Here is a 22,003-nt window from a genome sequence, read left to right on the forward strand (position 1 = left end):
TATAACCACTCTGTGCACCCCACTTCTTCGGTGCCCTTTCTTCCTTTGGGAAGAAAGGCCCCGGGCCATGGTTCCTCATAAATCTTTGTTTAATTTTCTCTTGCAATTCTGCCTCATGTGAATTTAATTTGTTCTCCGGCCAGACGAACCCACATTTAGGTAGAGGAAAAGTCTTCCTCCCTACAATGGCTAGTCAAATGCTTAAAAAAAAAATCATCTCAGTAAAGCAGGCATGTAAACTAGAAAGCCAGTTATGGTTAAAAAGTGATAACAGTTCAGGGGTAATTTACTGAACTTTGTCGTGGACAGAAGTGCCAAGGCTCGGCAGATAATGGAGGCGTGTTAGCACCTCTACCAGAGCCCACAGAAAGGAGAGAGGGATGCAGATGGAGCCCAAGCTGAAGGTGCGGTCAGAGAGCAGGAAGGGCCGGGCAGAGGGCCAGGGAAGGTGCCGGCGGAGGGGGGATGCTATTTTAAATCACCAAATCCAGACATCACAGGTGTTCTGCTGTTAAATGGATGCAGCATAAACTATCTGAAAGCCTCAAATAACAGACAACGTTGGTATGTTGGAAGAGTCTTTAGAGTAAAAGTATATTTGTGATGTATGGCAGATAGGGCACACCCGCAGATATGCTTTGGCTAATTACGTTGCAAGATTAATGGCTGTATCTACGTAGTCTGTGATTGCTTAGCTCACTTGATCAAAGTAATGGTCATAAAATATGATCTATGACCCTTCAAAATAAGAGTCATACATCACAGGTAACGTGCAGACTGGCCAGACAGTAAAGACAGAACATACTTCTGTGGGGTTGAGTTTCTCAGAAACAAAAGAGGAAGGGATTACTTTTATTTTGATTGAATTTACACCAACATCAATCCTAGTTAAGGGCACTGCATTCCTGTTGTTGACAACACCAGAAATACAGAGAATAAGAAAAACCAGATTATGTTGCCTCAGAAGCATTCTGCTTAAAGGGAGTCAGCCTGCTGGCGTGGGAAATGAGAAGACACTGGCAGAACAGGCACACAAAGCCTTTCTCCCCCACATTGCTCCACGTCCGGCTGCCACACTATCTCTTCTTCCTCTTTCTCAGCCCTCTTCGCACAGCACTCTTTGCAGACATTATGTGCAGCACAAAAGTAGAGTGTGTAGACAGCAGTGGAGCAGGTCGAGAGGAACTGCCCTTCTTGAGGGTTTTAGTGGCAGAGAATAGATGTGGTCGAAATTCTGAGGGAGGTTTGACACACTAATTAGTTTGCAGACGAAAAATTGTGAGAATCTCAGTTTACAACATGGCAGTCCTGCGCAAACGTGATGTTTTTTACTTCAGATGGGACAGTTTCCTTTGCTCTGTTCAGTGACCACCAACTGGATCCTTAGTTTCACTTAACTTCTTGGAAAATGCATCTTGTTGTTCACAAAGAGGACAGGAGGGCAGTGGGGAAATGTCTCACCACTTCTGGCAAGTAACAAAAATAAAAACCAAAAACCTCAAAGAAGGTGGGGATGATAATTGAGTGAGTTGTGTTGCCTTTGGAGATGAAGATGAACACAATTTCACTTATGCAAATGAAGCAAGAACGTCAATTAGCAGTGGCTTTGAGAACAGCGAGCGAGCACTGGTCCTTCAAGGGATGGTCTTTCAGAACCCATCCTTTAAATTATTGGAACTTTCTATTGTTCCTCACTTCTAAGAAAAGATGGCCCAGGGTGGGTGCTTAAATGAATACCAAAACTAGCAATGCCTTTGGAATAATAAAGGAGGAAAGTAGGCATAATTTCTCTTCCTTTTTTCCTTTTATTTTAATGATGAGTCACTGGTTCCGGTTAGGTAGATGAGCTTGAACTTACCAGATGACTATCTTTTGCTTTACTTGAGGGTTTTGAATCAGGTCTTATATTGGGCAAGTATACTTCATTTGAATTCCTCACAACCTTTTTTTTTTAAAGACTCCTTTTTCAGAACAGTTTTAGGTTTACAACTAGGTTGAGGGGAAGGTACAAAGATTTCTCATATACCCTCTCGTCTCCCCCACACATAGCCTCGCTCATTATCTCCCAAATAGTATGTTTTTTACCAAGGATGAACCTACATTGACATATCACAATACCCCATGTCCATAGTCACCTCCGGGTTCACAATTGGTGTTGTATATTTTATGGGTTTGGAGAAATGTACAATGATATTTACCATCGTCATAATATACAGAGTATTTTCACTGCCCTAAAAAAATCCTCTAAGTTCTGCCTTTTCATCTCTTCCCTCCCCAACCCCATTCTTGGCAACCACTGAAATTTTTACTGTCTCCATAGTTTTTCCTCTTCCAGAATGTCATACAGTTGTTGGAATCACACAGTATGTAGCCTTTTCAGATTGGCTTCTTTCACTTAGTGACATGCATTTTCGGTTCTTCCATGTCTTTTCATGGCTTGATAGCTCATTCCTTTTTAGCACTGAATAAGACTCCAAGGTCTGGATGTATCATCATTTATTTATTCCTTCATCTACTGGAGGATATCTTGGTTTGCTTCCAAGTTTTGGCAATTATGAGTAAGCTGCTATAAACATCTCTGTGCAGGTATTTGTATGGACATGTTTTAAACTCCTTTGGGTAAATACCACAGAGCATGATTGTGGATGGTATGGTAAGAATATGTTTCTTTTGTAAGAAACTGCCAAACTGTCTTCCATGGTGGCTGTACCGTTTTTCATTTCCACCAGCAGTGTGAGAGCTCCCATCACTCCACATCCTCGCCAGTATTTGGTGTCGTCAGTGTTTTGAATTTTGGCATTCTAGAAGGTGTGTAGTGGTATCTCGTTGTTTTAATTTGCATCTCCTTGATGACATATGATGTGGAGCATTTTCTCATATACTTATTTGCCATCTGTACATCTTCTTTGGTGAGCTGTCTGTTAAGGTCTTTGGCCCATTTTTTAATTTGGTTGTTTGTTTTCTTCTTGTGGAGTTTTAAGATTTCTTTGTATATTTTACGTAACAGTCCTTTATCAGATGTGTCTTTTGCAAATATTTTCTCCCAGTCTGTGGCTTGTCTTCTCATGCTCTTGACATTGCCTTTCACAAAGCAGAAGTTTTTAATGAAGTCCAGCTTATCAACTGTTTCTTTCACGGATTATGCCTTTGGTGTTTTATCTAAGAAGTCACCCTCCTATCCAAGGTCACCTAGGTTTTCTTCTGTGTTATCTTCTAGGAGTTTTACAGTTTCGAGTTTTACATTTAGGCCTGTGATCCATTTTGAGTTAATTTTTTGTGAAGGATGTAAGGTCTGTGTCTCGATTCATATTTTTGCATATGGATGTCCAGTTCTAGCACCATTTGTTGAAGAGACTATCTTTGCTCCATTGTATTGTCTTTGCTCTTTTGTCAAAGATCAGTTGGCTATATTTATGTGGGTCTATTTCTGGGCCCTCTATTGTGCTGTGTTGATCTATTTGCTTGTTCTTTTGCTAATACCACACTGTCTTGATTACCGTAGCTTTGTAGTGAGTCAGGAAGTCAGGCAGTGTCAGTCCAGCATTGTTCTTCTCCGTCGACATTATGTTGGTCCTTCTCGTCGTGTATGCTTAGAATTGGGGAAGGGGAAGTCTCTACTTGGCTTGATTTATAAATTGTGTCACAGGGGCACAAAATAATTTCCTAGAGACTTAAAGAATTGATGTAGCTTATCAAGATGCCTCCCTCTCAGGAAAATTTGAATCATTTTATTTTAGACTCTGGGAGCAGAACAGTTAAAATATCAGAAGGGTAACTTGGATAGCACAAGTGGAGAGCATGAATCTAAGGGCTCTTGAGATGAGAAAAATCACGTGATTCATTTCCTCAAAGACAGATTGCACAGAGATAGATATAGATAGATGACAGATAGATAGATAGATGGATAGATAGATGAGTAGGTAGGTAGATACATAGATAGATACATAGATATTAAAAAGACAATCTATATTCCAAATAGAAAAAAGTAATAACATTTAAAAAATACATTGGACACTATGCCAACCATTGTGTCTTACATTATTTCTAGTCATTGAAATCACTCAGTGAGTTATGCAGTATTATTTTCCTTTACACATGAGTCTCAGAGATGTGAGGTGATTTGTCCAAGACCACAAAGAGTGGAAATTCAAATTAGACTTACGTGGCTCTGAAGCACACCTTCTTTCCATTATGTCATATTTTATAGTTTTTGTGTTTTATCAAAAAAAGAATAATTTTCACTGAATGTTTGTGTTTTGTTTAATAGCTCACTATATATGTCCAGCCAGAGCAAAAGCACACAGCTGAATATGCTGCAAACATAACTAAAACTGTGTTTGATTATTTTGAAGAATACTTTGGTATGAATTATTCTCTTCCTAAATTAGGTAAGAGTCATTTTTTATTTCTTATTTTTCACATTGCCTTTGTTTTCACCTAAGTTAACTCACTTCCTCCATTTTATCATCCTTAGTTGATAGTCACCCCTAAGTCTTTTTGTTATATGCTGACAATATGTGTCCAATACTTAGTAGATGCTGAAAGATCCAGTCTGGATCCTCCAAGAATAATGTCTACACTCTGTTCTTAACCTGATTGATGTATAGTCTTTTATTTCCAAATAAAGATTAAAGTATGTGCACACAACTGCAGATGTTGATAATGAGGGAGCCAGAAATAGCAACTGAGATCAGTTGATTTCCCAATACCCACCCCGATAGCTTACATTGTCTCCCTATCATCAATGAGTTGGGAAATAATAGGGATAAATGATGCTGCCAGAGTCCCATGTGCTTCCATCTTCCCATTCTTGTACAACATTAATTCTAGATTCTCCAGAAGTTAAAATGAGACACTGGTGCTCCTTCCATAAATAATTTTTTTAATATTGGGGGCATGTTTTACTTTTAAAATAAAATAAGGTTATAATCAGAATGGTGTGACACTTCTATCAATAGCAGAAATGCTTTATTAGTAAGCTTGAGTAGTAGTAGCAAAGACTTTAAGGGTAACACCCATATGGGTGTCTGTAGGGATGAAATTAAGGCGACAAGAAAACAAACCAACCAACAACTGACTTCTGCATTTCTGTTTCTGCCCTTACTTTGAGAAAGAATCAATGCGGAGCAACTGGAAAGCCAAATTCTCTTCATGGGAATGGCTGTGACTCTGAGCAAGTTTGTAGATGCCTCATTTCTCTTCAATGGAAGTGGTTCCATTTATTGATTGGTTAACAGCTGGAGAAAGAGAAAGAACTTTTCATCAAAATCAGAATAATATTTAATAAAATGTTAAGCACATTAATTTAAAAGTCTTTTTTCTCTTTATCTCACTTTTATCGCCCAAGATAACCTGGGAAGTGAAAATCTCACAAACTTATCTCCCCCGTCTCTCCCTCTCTTTCTTCCTCCTTCTGTCTTCCTACTTCTTCTTCTTCATACTTTTATATGCATTTTCAACCCTTTCAGAATAGATTCTATCGCAGACTTTCCTTAGAAATGACTTCTGCACTTATTATACCTAGCAAAATTAAATGCACTGGAGGTAGTTAATTATGATGTCAATACTCACCAAAGAAGTGAGTTTACAAAAAATTCCTTTATTTCAAAGATAGGTGCAAATTACACTTATAACATCATGGAAAATATTGGCCCTTGAGGGGAATACTTCTCTATCCTTTAAATGGTGTTCTTGTGACAAAATAACGAAACCTAAGAATGAAGATAACACAAAAAGGTCATGATGCTATAACCATGACCTCCATTTAAGATATATCCATTGTCATTCTTTTATAAAAAAGTTAAGAATCTTCATTTTAACCAGAAAGAAAGGACTTTTTCTTATGTGTTAAACGAAAATCTTATTTTCATTTACATGCCTCATTTAAATTATATGTAATAATAAAGAAATTACATTCTTATTATAGTTCATTAACTGAAGAGCTGTATTCTGTCCACTAATCAAGTCGAACATTTTCTGTTTGGGGATTTGAGATAGAACTGATCGATACTGCCTCTTCCTATCGGGTAGTATGTCTAAGTTTATTGGCCCCAGCAAATATAAGGAATCCAAAGTCTTGATAGAATCCAACATTTTAGACTGGAAGGGAATTTAGAGAGAATATAATCAATTCCGTGTTGGTCCAACTAATTAAATACATACAAGTGAATGGTAAGCTATTCCATTAGTAGGGAATCAGGTTGACTTCAAATTGTACAGAATTAGAGAAAAAGTAGAATTTTATCTTCTCTAATATTCTGTATCCTTGGATAAAAATATATTTCTGTGCACTTAGAAGCTCTGTATTTCTAAGTCCTTATTTGAAAACTTCACTCTCTTATTCCTGACAGCTTATCCCCCAAAACAGATGCTGTGTGTTACTTAAGTGAAAATCATGAAGAAAAAAAGAGCTAATAAAAATGAAGTACAGAGAGGAACAAAAGACATAAAATTATAGCAGACTTGAAAAGAGCATTGCCATGAGTTTCCTTCTTTAGAAAAATAAAAGACACATTGATATCTGAAGCCAACAGGAAAGGTTCCATGGAAATTTTGAGCACATTAAGACTGAAAAGTTTGCACAAATAGATGATTGTTTTTCACTCCAAGAAATTATTTTTAGCCTTTTTAAAAAGCATTCATCCAAAGAACTTAATTTGGTAAGAAATGTTGTGAACAAGTGGAAAGCATGTATTTCTCACTGGACGCTCTCTTTTCCGTAGATCAAATAGCTATTCCAGATTTTGGCACTGGCGCCATGGAGAACTGGGGGCTCATCACTTACAGGGAAACGAACCTGCTTTATGACCCTGAGGAATCAGCCTCGTCAAACCAACAGAGGGTGGCCAGTGTGGTTAGCCATGAACTTGTGCATCAGGTATGGCATCTTAGCACCGATTAGCTTGTTTTGAGAAGTGGCTTAAGACCACAGAAATAATTGAAATTAATTATAACTTAGAAAATAAATAGCCCACTCAGAAAATCCTGCCTGAAAGTTTTTCTTAGTGCTAACATTTTACCATAAAGGAACTTTTAAGACACCTCGTTTTGCCTTTAGCAAATACGCAAGAGGCCTTCCTATAACTTTAAATATTCTCAGGAATACCTAAGTAAAGGCAATAGACTGAGGAGAATTTAAGATCTTTTAAAAACCAGGAGAAATAGAGCAGGAAACAAATGCTAAGTACAATGCCTGCCACTTCTGTGTCAAGCGACAAAATTTACGAGAACAAATCACTATTGAAATTTTCTAGGCCTCTCTACCAAAGGCATGAGAATTTAACTCTCTCTTTATTGCTTGTAATTTCAGTGGTTTGGAAATATTGTGACCATGGACTGGTGGGAAGACCTGTGGCTCAATGAGGGGTTTGCATCCTTCTTTGAGTTCCTGGGAGTGAACCACGCAGAAGGAGAGTGGCAGATGGTGAGCCCTGGATGCCTAGGCTCCAGATCTGTTTTCCTCACGCAAAGCAGATGGAAGCCTTTGGGCCAGGACAATGGCCCAAGTGTGGGGCCAAGAGCACTGGTGAATTGGCACTTCCGTGGTGAGAGTGGGGTGGAGCGAGCTGGCTCCACTGAACTGTACTTGCTAAGAGCCCAGGCCCTAGAGGGCAACTGACCCCTACGATCTGAGGATATCCTTGGTAGAGTCACTCAAGAACACGTGTCAAGGCAGGAAAAAAATTTCTAGCTTAGACAATGCCAACTCTGCGTCCAAGAAAGTATCTGGAGTGCTAGCCTTTTGAAAAATGTCTAAGATTAATTTTGTACACGACTTACCTTACCTAAGTTGCTGAGATAGTGGGGTAAAGAGGTAAGAGTGCAAACTCAGTAGTGAGACTCAAGTTCAAATCATGGATGCATCATTTCCTAGCTGCATTACAGGGAAGGTGACTGTGAGCAAGTTACATCTCCTCTTTGAGTCAGTTCTCCCCTCTATGAAAGAACATTGTTCTCTATCTTGTAAGCTTAGAAGCTCCCAACACGTACATGTAATTACTATTACAGTCTTGTGTGTCCCTGAGGGGCCTGGAACAGAGGCTTCTGTGAACTCTACAGATATGCTTTTCCAAAAAGCTAGATGTGTTTTTATTTATACTTAGCTAGTGTAAGTATTCTTCTCTGTTTGTGTCTATGAAAGTGTAAGAGTGTAGATGTGTGAAAGTAGAGAAGGACAGGAGGTTCTGTACTGTGTAGACTACTGCCCTCTACTGGACAGAATAAAAAGACAATGTTGAACGCTTGAAGCCCTTGCAGTTTCCACAACCCTCTTTACAAAGTGAACCAGTTAATTTGCAACAGTTGCTTCTTTAAAAATCTTAATCTACATCAGGGTTTTTCAACCATGGAACTATTGACATTTTGGGTCAGATAATTCTTTGCTGTGGAGGGTTGTCCTGTGTATTGTAGGATATTTAGCAGCATCCCTGGTCTATATCTACTAGATGCCAGTAACCCTCCTGTGCCAGTTGTCAAATAAAAATTGTCCCCACAAATTTCCAGACGTCCCCATGGGAACAAAGTTTCCTCTAGTTGAGAACCACTCATCTATGTTGAAAATGTCTGATTTCATAATTTATTGAAATTAAACTATATAAATGAAAAATTATGTTGTTCTTTATTTTCTATAAAGTAATCTGATGCCCTTCTTATATTCAGATATTATAAAAAATTACAATATTATATTGTATATATAATATATATTTAACATTTTAATATTCCAATTTCAGTTTCAAAAACATCAATTAAATTTCAGAAGAATTTAGTAAGCAGGCAGTTCTTAAATGACATTTAATCACACGATCCAACTCATTCATTCTTCATTCAGTGAACACCATAGAGGACCCAAAATTGAATAAAACACATTTCCTGCCCTTAAGGAGTTCCTGATTTAAGGTCTGCTAGGTGAAGGGGACACATAAATAAAGATACATTATGAGAGCTTGATGAGTACCCCAATGGTGGAGCCCATTTTACAGGTGAAAATCTGCTGCCCAGGAAAGGAATATAACTTTCCACTCTCACACAGACAATTTGTAGCACAACCAAGACTAGAGTCAGATCTGATGCCGAGAACAAGATTCCTTCTACTTGCCTGAACATTTTAGGAGTGCAACAATGAAAATCCAAGTCAAAATTCCCTTGATTGGCAGTCATCACTTGACAATAGTACCTTGCCTCTTATAAATGGAAATCACAAAATTGGAAAATACAAACTAACATAGCATGCTCCTTTTTTGGAAAGATTTTTCATTAAGTAAGATCAAGAGAGCTTTTGATATTTTTATAACAGAGTTAAACTTCGGAATCTAATTGATTAAGAGTCAAAATCATAATAGCAGCTGATGTGTTAGTTTTCCTTCTGTCCCAGCTATGAGGCCAAATGCTTGCCAGGCATTATCTCATTGAATCCTCTGCACGATTCTGAAATGTAGACGCCATCATTACCCCTATTTAATGGGTGAGGGAACTTGCTTAAGTTTACATATTTAGAAAGTGGAAAAACTGGGCTTTAAACCAAGGAAGTCTGACCATGGAGCTAGACTTCTCAACTGCTCTATTTTGCTGAGAAAAGCTAGGACTGGAATGAGAAGACGATGATTAGAACCAAAGCGAAAGCTAATGTCATCTTCAATCAATTATGAATCATCCAAATTCCAATGATTAGTTGATGGAAAAAAAATCTGCACATCAATTTTCGGCAAATCAACACACTTCCTCACTAATTCTCAGAATAAATCAGTGAGGTGATAGCATCGTTCCCATTGCATGGATATGGAAACAGGGCTTGGAAAGACAGTGCATGTCAAAAGTCACACAGAAGTAATAGACAGAATTCACAGATGCTTGTGTCTTCTTGGCCTGTCACATGGGGGCGAAGTCAAAGGCGTTATTTATAAATAGGAGAAGGGAATGGAATCAGTATAGACCCATCAGTGCAAAATATGACTAATTTGAACACCTAGTGCTTGTTTTAAATAGTTTGTCATTTATTTTCTGCCAATTTGTATTATATAAATGATATTTTGAAATATGAACCAGTTTAAAGGAAGTGCTGTATTTCTTTGGCTCATTCTGCCATTTCAGCTTGACCAGATCCTACTTGAAGATGTCTTACCTGTTCAAGAGGATGATTCTTTGATGTCTTCACACCCAATTGTTGTCACTGTGGCAACTCCTGCTGAAATAACATCTGTTTTTGATGGAATCTCCTATAGCAAGGTGGGGAAAATATGACATTGTTTTGAATGTCTTGCTGTTTAGTGGCTTTTCTTTGAGTAAATGCCTACAAATGGTAAGAATGGTCAGACTATGATAATGGGCTTTGGGAAACAGTGTAGAACTTGTTCCGAGTGTTGAATATTCAGTAGTTTGTGCTCTTCCATGGAATTGATCAATGCTGGTCATTGTCACGGAATATTGAAACAGATTTTTAAAAATTTCTCTTTCCTCTTCTGTTTATAACAGCTCTCGTTCTGATAATTGAATGTTTACACTTTAAGCATCAAATTTTAAATTTTTATTTGATTTTTTTAAAAAAAACACTAAATCTTCTTTTTCTGCCCATGTGACCAGTGAGAAATGCCATATATGTGGACACCTTTTCTAGTAGAATCCTTTAGTGCTTCCAATAAGCATTTAAATCCGACTCAGTTTGAAGGAATTACTTTTATCCATTTTAAATAAGATGACTTTGGTAGCGTGTTGTAAAAGGGGCATTTTAATCCATTATAATTTTATGAAAAGTTGCTGAAAATCTATAGTGGCCCAAAGTTTTGTTACCCATTTTCTCCCACAACATCTCCTGCAGCTTCTGCTCTACACATATTCCACAGCTGCCTGCAAATACTTTAGTCGTTTTCCACCTCGGCCTCTCCTGGCTTAACCACTATGTTAAGTTGCTCTAAAGCCGCTGCAAACTAATACACACATTTTGTTTTCCTGGGTGATAGCTAAAGTTGTGCTTAAGACACTATTATAGTTACTAAAGTAAATACTAGATCAAACTGGCTTGAGTAAAAAAAGCCTCCTAGACACAGAGTTTGAAATTTACAGCAGTGTATTTTTTATCTTCCCCTCTTATATTAGTCCCATGGCATTTTTTCAGGCTTTTTTTATTCATTTTCTTTCAGATTGTCAATGATTCCTTTTGATCTGTCTGTTAAAATAAAAATTTCTAATCCACTGATGGTATATTCTAATAATTCACATGAGAAGTTTTTATTTATTGAATCAGTTTCTTCCTGAGTCCTACATACTTCATGGTTTAAGATACTAGGTCAGAAATAAATAAATCTTTCTAAGAGTTTAGCCTTCTACCAGGTACAAAAATAATTTATAATACTTAATAAATTATAGTAACAACTACTAACTTAAATGGTTTTTTGGTCAGTTACTTGAAAATTGATTTAAAATTTTATAAATAGGGCATTTTAGTACTAATGTTAAAATATGTGAAAAGAAAGTAGAGAGCAGAGGTATTCATCAGATTCTTCAGACTAAAGAAAACCAAATGAAATAAAACCACTTTTGAAGAGAAGGCTTGTATGCCTAAATGATACATCTATTTATGTTAAACTATCTGACTAGATAATTCCTCAACTATCTACTTCCCTCTGTGAAATATAATCACTTTTTCCAAAAGTTTATATGTTTAATAAGTAGCCAGAATTTTATCCTGAAACTACTTTCCTTATTCATCAAAGAACATGATTTTTCTGAAACTTTGTTTCTCTTTCCTTAGGAAAACCCCATCTGCTGGTTCATTTGGTGAAGTGCAATAATTATGCAAACCTCATCACTGAAACGATGACCATTTTATCAATGTCTCTTTTACCTTTTAGTTGCTTTAGAATCATAGATACATGGGGGTGTGCCAAGTGGTATTTTTATCCTAAAACCATAGAGCTATAACCATGTGATTTGGTAGGATTATCTTGAAGAAATCTCACAAATATGGTCACGAAATGCCTGTCACAATAGCTATCAGTGATATTTGCTTATTCGTTTAATCTGTGATTCTTTTCCATCATAGGGAGCTTCCATTCTGAGAATGCTTGAAGACTGGATAACACCAGAGAAATTCCAAAGAGGATGTCAGGTACCATTTATTGCTTTTGATGATATTAAAAGTAAACTACGCTGATGCATGGCTGATGAGTGTTAAGATATGTGATTAATTAACGACAATTCTCTTTTTACTTTTCCTTTACTTACTCAGGGATGGATAACATAGTAAAACATAGAAGGGCGATTTCACACCTAGTTAAGTGCCTACATTTTATCAGTAATTACCATTTAGCAGAAGTTTCATGGAGAAGTTTAAACAGATTACTTAGTTATTTTTGATACTCTTTACATGTGTAGTAGTCAGCTCAGGCTGCCATAGCAAAATACCGTACACTAGGTGACTAAAACAATAGAAATCTATTTTCCCGTAGTTCTGAAGGCTGAGAAGTCAAGACCAAGACCAAGGTGCCAGCAGACCCAGCTTTTGCTGAGGGCTCCCTTCCTGGCTTGCAGATGGCTGCTTTCTCACTGAGTCCTCACATGGCAGAGAGAGAAGGAGATCTCTGGTCCCTCTTCCCATAAGGACACTGATCCCATCCTGAGGGTCCCATCCTCATGACCTCATCTAAACCTAAAGACCTGCAAGGCCTCATCTCCAAATACCATCACATTGGGCATTAGGGCTTCAGTGTATGAATTTCTGGGGAACACAATTCCGTCCATAGCAACATGATACAAAAACTTAAATCCATCAATAAAGGTCTTTCCTTACCATCTGTAAAAGGACTTTTTCCGTATTACTGGATCTGAAAATGGTTCATATAAACATTCTTATGATGATGGAGTTAATGAATAAAGAGAGGCTGCTTCCTTTCAGAAACAGAAATCACAATAAACTTTCTAAAGCATTTCACACATCCCACTTAAGCTCATTATTCCCGGTGGATGTTGCAGTGTCGTTTTTGTTCTTCTGGTAGACCTAAGCCAATTCTCTCAGGGTTTTATATCATCAGAGTGGCTACACGGTGTCCCCAGAACGGTGCTGCCTGCAGGTTGGCCCCACTGCAGCCTGGAGATGGAGCCGGAATTGTCTTCCTCCCCTTCCCTTCCGTCTGCATCCTCCTTACTGTGACCTCACAGGTAGGCAGCCTGCGCAGTGCTGTGGGCGTCTAGCCCACAAGGTAGCAAACAGGTCAAAAGAAGCACCCCCACTAAGCTTCCCAGAGGGACCCGTACAGCGATCCCCAGGACAGCGTCTGCCCCGTTCCTACCGCTCTCACTGCCACCAAGGCTTCTGCGTGGCTCTACTAACGGTTCTCTTCGACCCAACACTAAAATTCCTAGGTGACTGTTCTGTGAGATATAAGACCAGGATTTAGGAAATATTTAGGGAGTACATTAGTATATTTTACTCCTTTTGTTCATTAATAACATTCTGTGTGGACATTAGGAGGAAAGGGAGAAGCTGTGTGCCTGTTCTTACGTGTACGTTAGGACGTCACGTAACTTCTCCAGCAGCTCAAACTCACACGTCATCGTGTCTTCTCTCACTGTAAGCGCCTTTAGTAAGGAACGCTGTCATCCGTACCTTTGCAGACACTCCAGTGCCTAGCAGAATGCATTCCCAAGTGTTGGGTGACCCAAAAAGTGCTCCTTGAATGAGTGAATGAATATCTATAATAAATAATATAAAATATAGAAACAAAGACAATTCCTTCTCAAAAATTAACTTAAAAATCCATTTGCATAGTTTTCATTCTAGATTAAATTGTAATTGGTAAGTAACACATTCTTGGAGCCTTCAAAGCTGACTTCAAATTAAATGACTTTTCATATTACCTTTTTTAGAGAGGTACTAAAAGAGTCCTCAAAAGTGAACAGCTATTCTAATAATTCAGTAATAGTCTTGAATTTTCTTTAATCCAGTGTCTTTGCTGTAATTAATAAAAAACTCAGTCCTGACTAAAACTGATATTTCCCTAGTTAAACCTGTCTTCCTCCACTGTATCTGTGACTATGGTGGTGCTACTGAGTGAACTAGAATGAACAGATAGTAACTTTCCCTGTAGTTATAATGTTATGGAATGAATTTACCAAGAAACACTGAAACACTTGCTCATTTCCTTCGATCTTCAAACACGAGCTAATATCTGAAAATAGTATATGATCAATAGAGGCCACACTCAATAAGCTCTCCAACCAATTGGAACATCCCTTCAGATAGTTCAAACATCGAACAGTATCCCCCCTCAAGTTATCATTCATGCTGTGACTGCTGCCTCTAAATGCCACAGTCTGTGACTTTGGAGTTTAAGGTCTTTCCTTTGCAAATACTAACTTTCTGCCGAAAGTGACTCTTTATTAGTTAAGCTGATGTGGTGCTAAATCTGGGCATGGCCAGCTGTCTGTTCTTTCTCACACCCATCACCATCCCCTAAACCCAAACTCAGACAGCAGATGACGTGCAGAGTGAGGGAAAATAAGAGCAAAGCCATCAACTGGAGAATCTTTAAGGCTGTGCTTGTACATAAAAAAGCACAAGCGATAATAATATATGCTCATAAAATAGGAACTAAGAAATATATCCGTCCCTTCTTTTCCTTCTAGTGTCAGTAGCATCTCTGATCAGACAGGAATGGCCCAGCTGGAACATGCCCTGTCCTGGGATGCTGGTGATAGAAACCACTGTCCCTTCCTTTGGTGCTGAGCCACACCACTAGTGAGGGACTGCTATTGAGGGACTGAGGTCAGCGAGACATTTGGACTGCCATGACCTCCTCATGCTTATTCAAGATGAAGAGGAAATTTCTTAATATTGAATATTCAGCAGGCACTAATGTAGATAAAATGAAATTAGTACCTTTTAATATGCTGTTTATATAAATGTCCAAACATCCTCTAGTTCAGGAGAAGCAAGAAACTGCAATTTAGAAAACAGTAACAATAATAACTACAGTGACGAAAACCACACAAACTGGTCCAGGATTCGGAATTCTCTTCACGGTAATTTCAGGCAAATCTTTTCACTTCTCTAGGCACCAGTTTCGTTCACCCCCAAAATGTGGGATTTGTATAAAATAATATTTAAGGTCCCTTCCAGCTCCAAGATTGCACGTTTCTAAGCTCAAGACATTGTGAATATACAAAGAAACTCTTCTAAGTTCATTTTAAGAAGATACTATCACTAGAGATTGTCATTAACAGGTACCCATAGTTATAATTATTATTATTCTGAGTATCCAGGTATTTTATTAAGATAGAACAAATTGTCTGTGCAAAACTCTGGAACAAATACCTAAAATCGCTGTAGAGTATGTGCCTTTCATTTTCTCTCCCTTCCTGTGCCTGCCTTCCAGTGGCAGTGCTGAGCAGTGAACCAATCAGAACAAAGACCAAGGCAGCTTTCCAGACTGGCCTCAACTCTCTTCTAGGCCTCTTGGAGAAGTCCTGCTAGTATATAGTTTTCTCTCTCTGTGCCTGAAGAGTAATTTAGAAGATAATGTGACTTAGGTACAGTACCTACTGAAAATTATAGCAACTTGGAGTGAAAATGATATGTGCAAAGTCAACCACTGGTTATTTTCTCTGAAGGCTGAAAGAACACTTAAAAAGGTTCTATTTCTTTTCTTCCTTCCTTTCTTTCTTTCTTTCTTTTTTTTTTTGGTGGGGAAGATTGGCCCTGAGCTAACATCTCTTACCAATCTTCCTCTATTTTGTATGTGGGATGCTGCCATAGCACGACTTGAGGAGCAGTGTGCAGGTCTGCACCCGGGGTTCCAAACCCACAAACCCCAGGCCACCAAAACAGAGCACTCAATCTTAACCACTATGCCACCGGGCTGGCCCCAGAGGGTTCCATTTCTATCGAGGACTTTCACATTTTGAACTGGCCAATTCCAGAGAGTAACAGAGGAGTGATACAGCAGGAACTTTGGAAGGTGCCCTGGAGAACCACAAGTGGCAGCTAATTATGAAATTCAGAGAAGACTTGGAATTTTTTCTGATGATATATCACATTATATCTGAAAACTTGTATGTATAGAGATTTTGTGAACAAAATTGCTAAAGATTTGCATTTTCAAAATATTTGAAGAGTGAATCTTTAAAGTGAATAATTTCCTCAATTTATCCATCATCATCATCATCATCATTATTCAAAAGGTTGTATAAGCATTTCTTTAGAACAGAGGTCTGTGAACTCCTGCCTGGCTGCGGGCAACCCAGCTCACTATCCATTTCTGTAAGGTCTGCCAACAAGATCACTTCTACATTCTGAAATGCCTGAAAAGAGCAAAGAAGGATATTTCACAGCATGTGAAAGTGATCTGGAATTCAACTATCAGTGTGCATAAATAACGTTTTATTGGCAGACAGCCATGCTCCTTCATTTACATCATGTCTGAGGCTCTTTGTGCTATAGAGGTGGAGCTGAGCAGTGTCACAGAGACTGACTAGCCCACAAATCTTCGCTCCGTGGCTTTTTACAGAACAGGTTTGCTGAGCTGGCTGAGAGCCAAGCTCACCTGTTTTATCTTTGCATATCACCTCAGTCACTCGTGTGTGGTGGGCTCCTCCAATGTCTGAGGTGAGAAAACACCACATCAATGAAGGGAGGGGATGCAGCCAGTCGCGAAGGAGTCAGTACCGCTAAGTGAAGATCACAGAACCGTGGATCTCTCTTCGCAGTGGATCAGAAATACCACGGACTGTTGACTGACTGCTGAACGCTTGCTTACCTTTAAGTAACTTATTGCTTGTCCTGTAAAAATTAAACTCTTCCTCCCTTGGTCACAATGCCATTAGACTAAAAAAGAGAGCCATCTCATTAATAGGAAAAAAAATATTCCTTATGCTTTACAAATAAACTATTATTTGTACAGTGTTTTTATAGGTTGCAAAATGTCTTGCATACAGTGTGTCATTGATTTTTGTTCTAGGTGCACTCGCTGTATTATACATTAGAATGAAGCATGTCTAGGGGCTTAGCTTGTGTTGCGGAAGTATGAGAAAAGCAAACATCACCTTCTGAAATACTTGTTTTCTTTCACATACAGATTTACTTGGAAAAATATCAATTTAAGAATGCAAAAACTTCAGATTTTTGGGAAGCACTTGAAGAGGTAAGGAAGAGCATATCCTCAGTTACTTCTTTGTCTGATTAATACATGACTTTTCTTTATCAGATTATACTACCATTTTATTTCCCCTTACTTGTTAGTTAATTAATCGCCATGGTTTTTAGGCAAGCAATCTGCCCGTTGAAGAAGTAATGGACACCTGGACCAGACAGATGGGCTATCCGGTGCTCAATGTGAATGACAGAACAAACCTCTCACAGAAACGCTTTCTGTTGGACCCAACAGCCAATTCTTCCCAGCCACATTCTGTGCTTGGGTAAGGATCTATAATGCATTTCAGGAGAAAAGCAGAAATTTGATGGAAATACTAGTCATTTACTCAGGTCCTGCTCATCAGCATGTCAGTGATGGGTGATGGTATAAAAGCATAGTATCTTTGGGGAAACAAAGGCGTTCCCAGGGAGCTCTGTGGTCTCCAGGTTCAAAACGGAGGACTGAGCTCATGCATCCCAGTGCTACTCTTATCACTGCATAAAGGAAGAGAAGTACGAAAAGAAAGAAACTCATACGAGTAAAGAAAATAAAGAGGTGGGGCTATATGCAACATAGAATTTTAGAAGAAGAGAAGCAGAAGGAGAAATATTGACAGAAAATGAACAAACTGAAGAAGATGCAGCCAGATAAAAGGGGACTTGCAGCAGAGCTGCCCTTCCGTACCCCTAGCTAAGCGCTGGGCTCAGGGTCGGCATGCAGAGTGGAGGCACGAGTGAGAAGCGAGGCGGGAAATAGGGCAATTAATTTGAAGTCTAGACTCAGGACAGCTGTGCCAGCCAGACCCCGCCCCCTTGACTTTCCCTTCAGCTACTCCCAAGCCTTCCTCTACACAGGGCTCTCAGAAGTCTAGCAATGGCCCAAGACAAAAGTCCAGAGGGCTTTTTTTTCCCTAAAGAAATTGACTAAAAAAATGGCAGAGAGCTAAGAATTTTCACTTGGTTGAGATGCCCAGAGTAAAGTCTTCCTCATTCTGGCATTTGTGGGATGGATGGGCTAGAGCTGCCACCTCCCCCTGTGCGAGCACAGAGCTCCCAGTCCGACTTCCCATTCGGCGGCGAAGATTCTATCAAAAACATACCTCCCTTCTCAACAGTAGAGGGATTACGTACAAGCCACCAAGAATAATCAGTTTAGTCCTTCTTTCTTAAATACGAATGGATAATCAAGGGTCAGGAGACACGTGAAAAAAAGCATAAAAGGTAAAATCCTACATGGACAAACCAAAAAACCTGTCTCTATCAGAAACATAATTGAGGAAACAGAATATAAATTTATGAAATATATTCACAGATCAAGAAGCTACTATACTGATTAAGAGCAGAATGTCTTTGAAAGGATAAACTGACAATACAAAAGAGCTCTGGAAGATTAAATTTTTAGTTGTCAAAAAAATTAATAAACCAACTAGAAATAAATTTGGGGAATTCTATAAAAACATAGAGCAAACACACATGGAACTGGCAAATATGAAACAGAAGACAAACATGGAACGTCTAGCACCCAACTAATAGAGAAAACACAGAAACTTGAGGGACAAATTGTGTCAAAGAAATAATAAAGGACACAAGGATTCTGATCAAAAGGCTCCAGTGAGTACACAGTACAAAGAGGAAAAAACAAAAACCAAACACATACCCAGCGACATCCTCAGGAAATTTCACAAAAGGAGGCTGCATGAGTTAGCATGGCATTAGACTGCTCCACAGCAACCTTGACCCCAAGAAGAAAATGGAGCGATCATCTACAATGTTGAAGCAAAACATATTTTCAACTCCAATTCTATACTCAGGTTAAACCACGTTGGAAAGCAGAGTAAAAACATTTTCAGACATGAAACCCCAGAAAATGCTTTCCACACAGCACTTCTTAGAAAGTTACAGAGGCTGCACTCCATGGGGGGTGGAGGAGGGAGAGAGAGAAAAAATAGGAACAAATCAAAAAAAGAGGAAGACGTGGGATTCAGGAAACAGTGCGTCCAAGCTAGGAAAGCCATGAAAGGAAAAGCAAGCCACCTGCGATCCCGTAGGCTCCCAGGCCATGAGTAAGAGGGAGCGAGGGGGCTAAGGTGCGTGATCCCCCGGAACAAGCCGTGCTCTCTCTAGTAGATAGTGTGACAGGAGGATGGAACAACTTGAGGGTTTGGTGAAGCCCCATCAGTTGGTCAACTATAGAAAAGAAAATGAGAAAAGCCAAAATCAAAGGCTGTATATAAAAATCATAATCCAAAACCATAAAGCAGGTAAAATGATTTTAAGTCATTGACAGAGTCTAAGACATAGGAGTCCATTGGAGCCTTACATTAGGGGAAATTTTTATTTAAGTGACTGAGGGGCCATGACATCAGACCATACAGAAGGAAATATAATTTCAATACACTTTGTGGCCAACAATATATATATATAGTGTAATTTCATAAATGTTATTTATTGGCTTTTAACTTTTATAATCAACCAATGGATAACATATGTTAAAATTTTGTTATAGTGGCAGAGTAGATTGTAAATACAGTCTTAAGAGAAAAAGTAGCTGACAGAAGAAAGGAGGTGGAAGCAAGAGAAGAGGTGGAAGGAAGTGTCCGGATGCTAATTCAGTGGTGCGCGGAGCTAGCTTCTGAAGGAGGTGCTGGCCTGTGGGAAGGGTGCAGAGGGAGACTGCGGGTTTTCAACAGCAGTTTTTCTGGTTTTTTGATTAAGGATGTTTTTATTTAAAAATTGCACAAATGAAATTCTCCTGCACATTTAAACAGCAATTACAAACTAATATCAATCAAATGCTCTTGCATTTATATCATTTATAAGAAACTTCCAAACATCACTACTTTAAATTTTATTAAATTCGATTTATAATTTCAAAATACAAACACCTAAAGATGTAGATTTATATATCTAATTTTTTAAAAACCTTCCTATACAGTTTTATGAATCTGACAAATTAAAACTCATAAATATAGTATATCAAATTTCCTGGGCATTTTCAACATATTAAAAATCAAACCCTGAGCCAGCCCTAATCGCCTAGTGGGTAAAGGTTAGCATGCTGTCCTTCAGCAGCCCGGGTCTTATTCCTGGGCGTGGAACCACACCACTCATCTGATAGTAGCCACGCTGTGGTGGTGGCTCACATAGAAGAACTATAAGGACCTACAGCTAGAATATACAACTATGTACTGGGGCTTTGGGGAGGAAAGAAAAAGAGAGGAAGATTGGCAAGAGAAGCTAGCTCAGGGAGAATCTTTCCTAGCAAAAAAAAAAAAACCCTTAACTTTACAAAATCAGACTTTCCTAGACATTTAAACATGTCTACAGAGTTAAGGTGTTCTAAGTATATCATTTAAAACTACAAATCCAATATGTCATTTCTTCTAATTTGCTAGATGTTTTTGAACATTTCAAATGTTGTAAATGCTGACAAAACATGTAACACAGCCAGTGATTTCAAAACTTATCACACATGTGAACACACTTTGTACAAAAGTCTTAATACCATATCTATTTCTATATAACTAAATAGTTCTCTTGGTATACATTTCTGGGGTGCCAACCGCTCCCAAGAGAAGAGAACAAAATCAGGATCTTGGCACGTCCAGCCCATGGGGCTGGCCACAGGAACCTGGGCATACCACTCTGGGGACATCTTCCCAGCCCCTGGTTACCCAGCTGAGCGCCCTCCTAGGCTGGATCCTGGCTAAATGTGGCAACAGGGTGCAGCACTGGTCACCTGGGTATCATTCCAGTTTAACCCATGACAATTTTTATTGTCCCTTCTTTCAAATTCTTAACACTTGGTTTGGGTAGAGAGAATTTTGCACCCACCCCTCCCTTCCAGGTGGCCTCTAATCTCCAATGAAAAGACCCTTCACCCTCTTTATCTCTCTCTTAATTGTCTCATTGACTTTATAGTCACTTATATATAAATCATCACAAGATAATTATTCAATAGCAATTAGGATAACGTGGGGAAGGAGAATTACAGATGTGAAGAAGGTGTCTCAGAACGTGTTTAATTTAATCACTATATACTGGTTCTTTTTGGCCAAGGAAGATTAGCCCTGAGCTAACATCTGTCGCCAATCTTTCTCTTTTTATTTTTGCTTGAGGAAGATTAGCCCTGAGCTAACATCTGTGCCAATCTTCCTCCACTTTATATTTGGGATGCCGCCACAGCATGGCTGACGAGTTGTGTAGGTCTGCCCCTGACCCGAACCTGCGAACCCGGGCCACCAAAGTGGAGCACACTGAACTCAGATACTAGGCCGTGGGACTGGGGCCTAAAATGGTTCTTTTATAGTTACTGTTTTATGTACTAGCAAATCAGACTGGCCATATTTAATACTGCTATTTAATAGTCTGTGGATATTAAAATTAAAAAAACATTTCTCTCTTGAGAAACAAACTTCCACAGTAATTGTTCCCTTCTGGCATACGTATCCATTGCTTCATTAAGTGAAAACATAGCCAACACTTTGTACACCAGTGGGGTTGGATGTTTTCAAACTTCTATTTGGTTATGGATTCCTCTCCACACACAAAATTTTATAACCAAGTGCATCAAATATATCATCAGGTCTAAAATCACTTTTTAGGTTAGGATACATCTTTAAGTTGTATTCATCAAGGTTTAGAACAAGGAACTAAATTGGCATTTATACTTTTCCCTAATATTTTCTTTAGTTTCTGCCTTCAGATACTGTTTTTATTTTATTTATATTCATAGGTGCATGATTTTTAGTGATCATTTATCACAGACACAATCTACTTGTTCCATTTTTGTAAAAAGAAAAAAAGAGTTATATATGCCTAGGAAAATAAACCTAGAAAACATGTGTTGAGAACATTTGCTAAAAGTCTGTGGTAGCTCCTAAA

The 22,003-nt window shown here is 38.6% G+C and overlaps 1 protein-coding gene across 1 annotated transcript in view; it reads left to right on the top strand.

Moving 5' to 3' along the window:
- ENPEP (glutamyl aminopeptidase) overlaps positions 1-22,003 on the top strand; it is a 73,929-nt gene that overhangs the window by 20,771 nt on the left and 31,155 nt on the right. Inside the window, exons 4-10 of the mRNA XM_046655661.1 lie at positions 4,268-4,388; positions 6,723-6,877; positions 7,310-7,423; positions 10,087-10,221; positions 12,035-12,100; positions 17,064-17,129; positions 17,252-17,403. Coding sequence (XP_046511617.1) covers positions 4,268-4,388; positions 6,723-6,877; positions 7,310-7,423; positions 10,087-10,221; positions 12,035-12,100; positions 17,064-17,129; positions 17,252-17,403 — 809 coding nt within the window. The remainder of the gene's footprint in view (positions 1-4,267; positions 4,389-6,722; positions 6,878-7,309; positions 7,424-10,086; positions 10,222-12,034; positions 12,101-17,063; positions 17,130-17,251; positions 17,404-22,003) is intronic.

The sequence above is a fragment of the Equus quagga genome, chromosome 3 (genome assembly GCF_021613505.1).
Source record: "Equus quagga isolate Etosha38 chromosome 3, UCLA_HA_Equagga_1.0, whole genome shotgun sequence".
Classification (NCBI taxonomy): domain Eukaryota; kingdom Metazoa; phylum Chordata; class Mammalia; order Perissodactyla; family Equidae; genus Equus; species Equus quagga.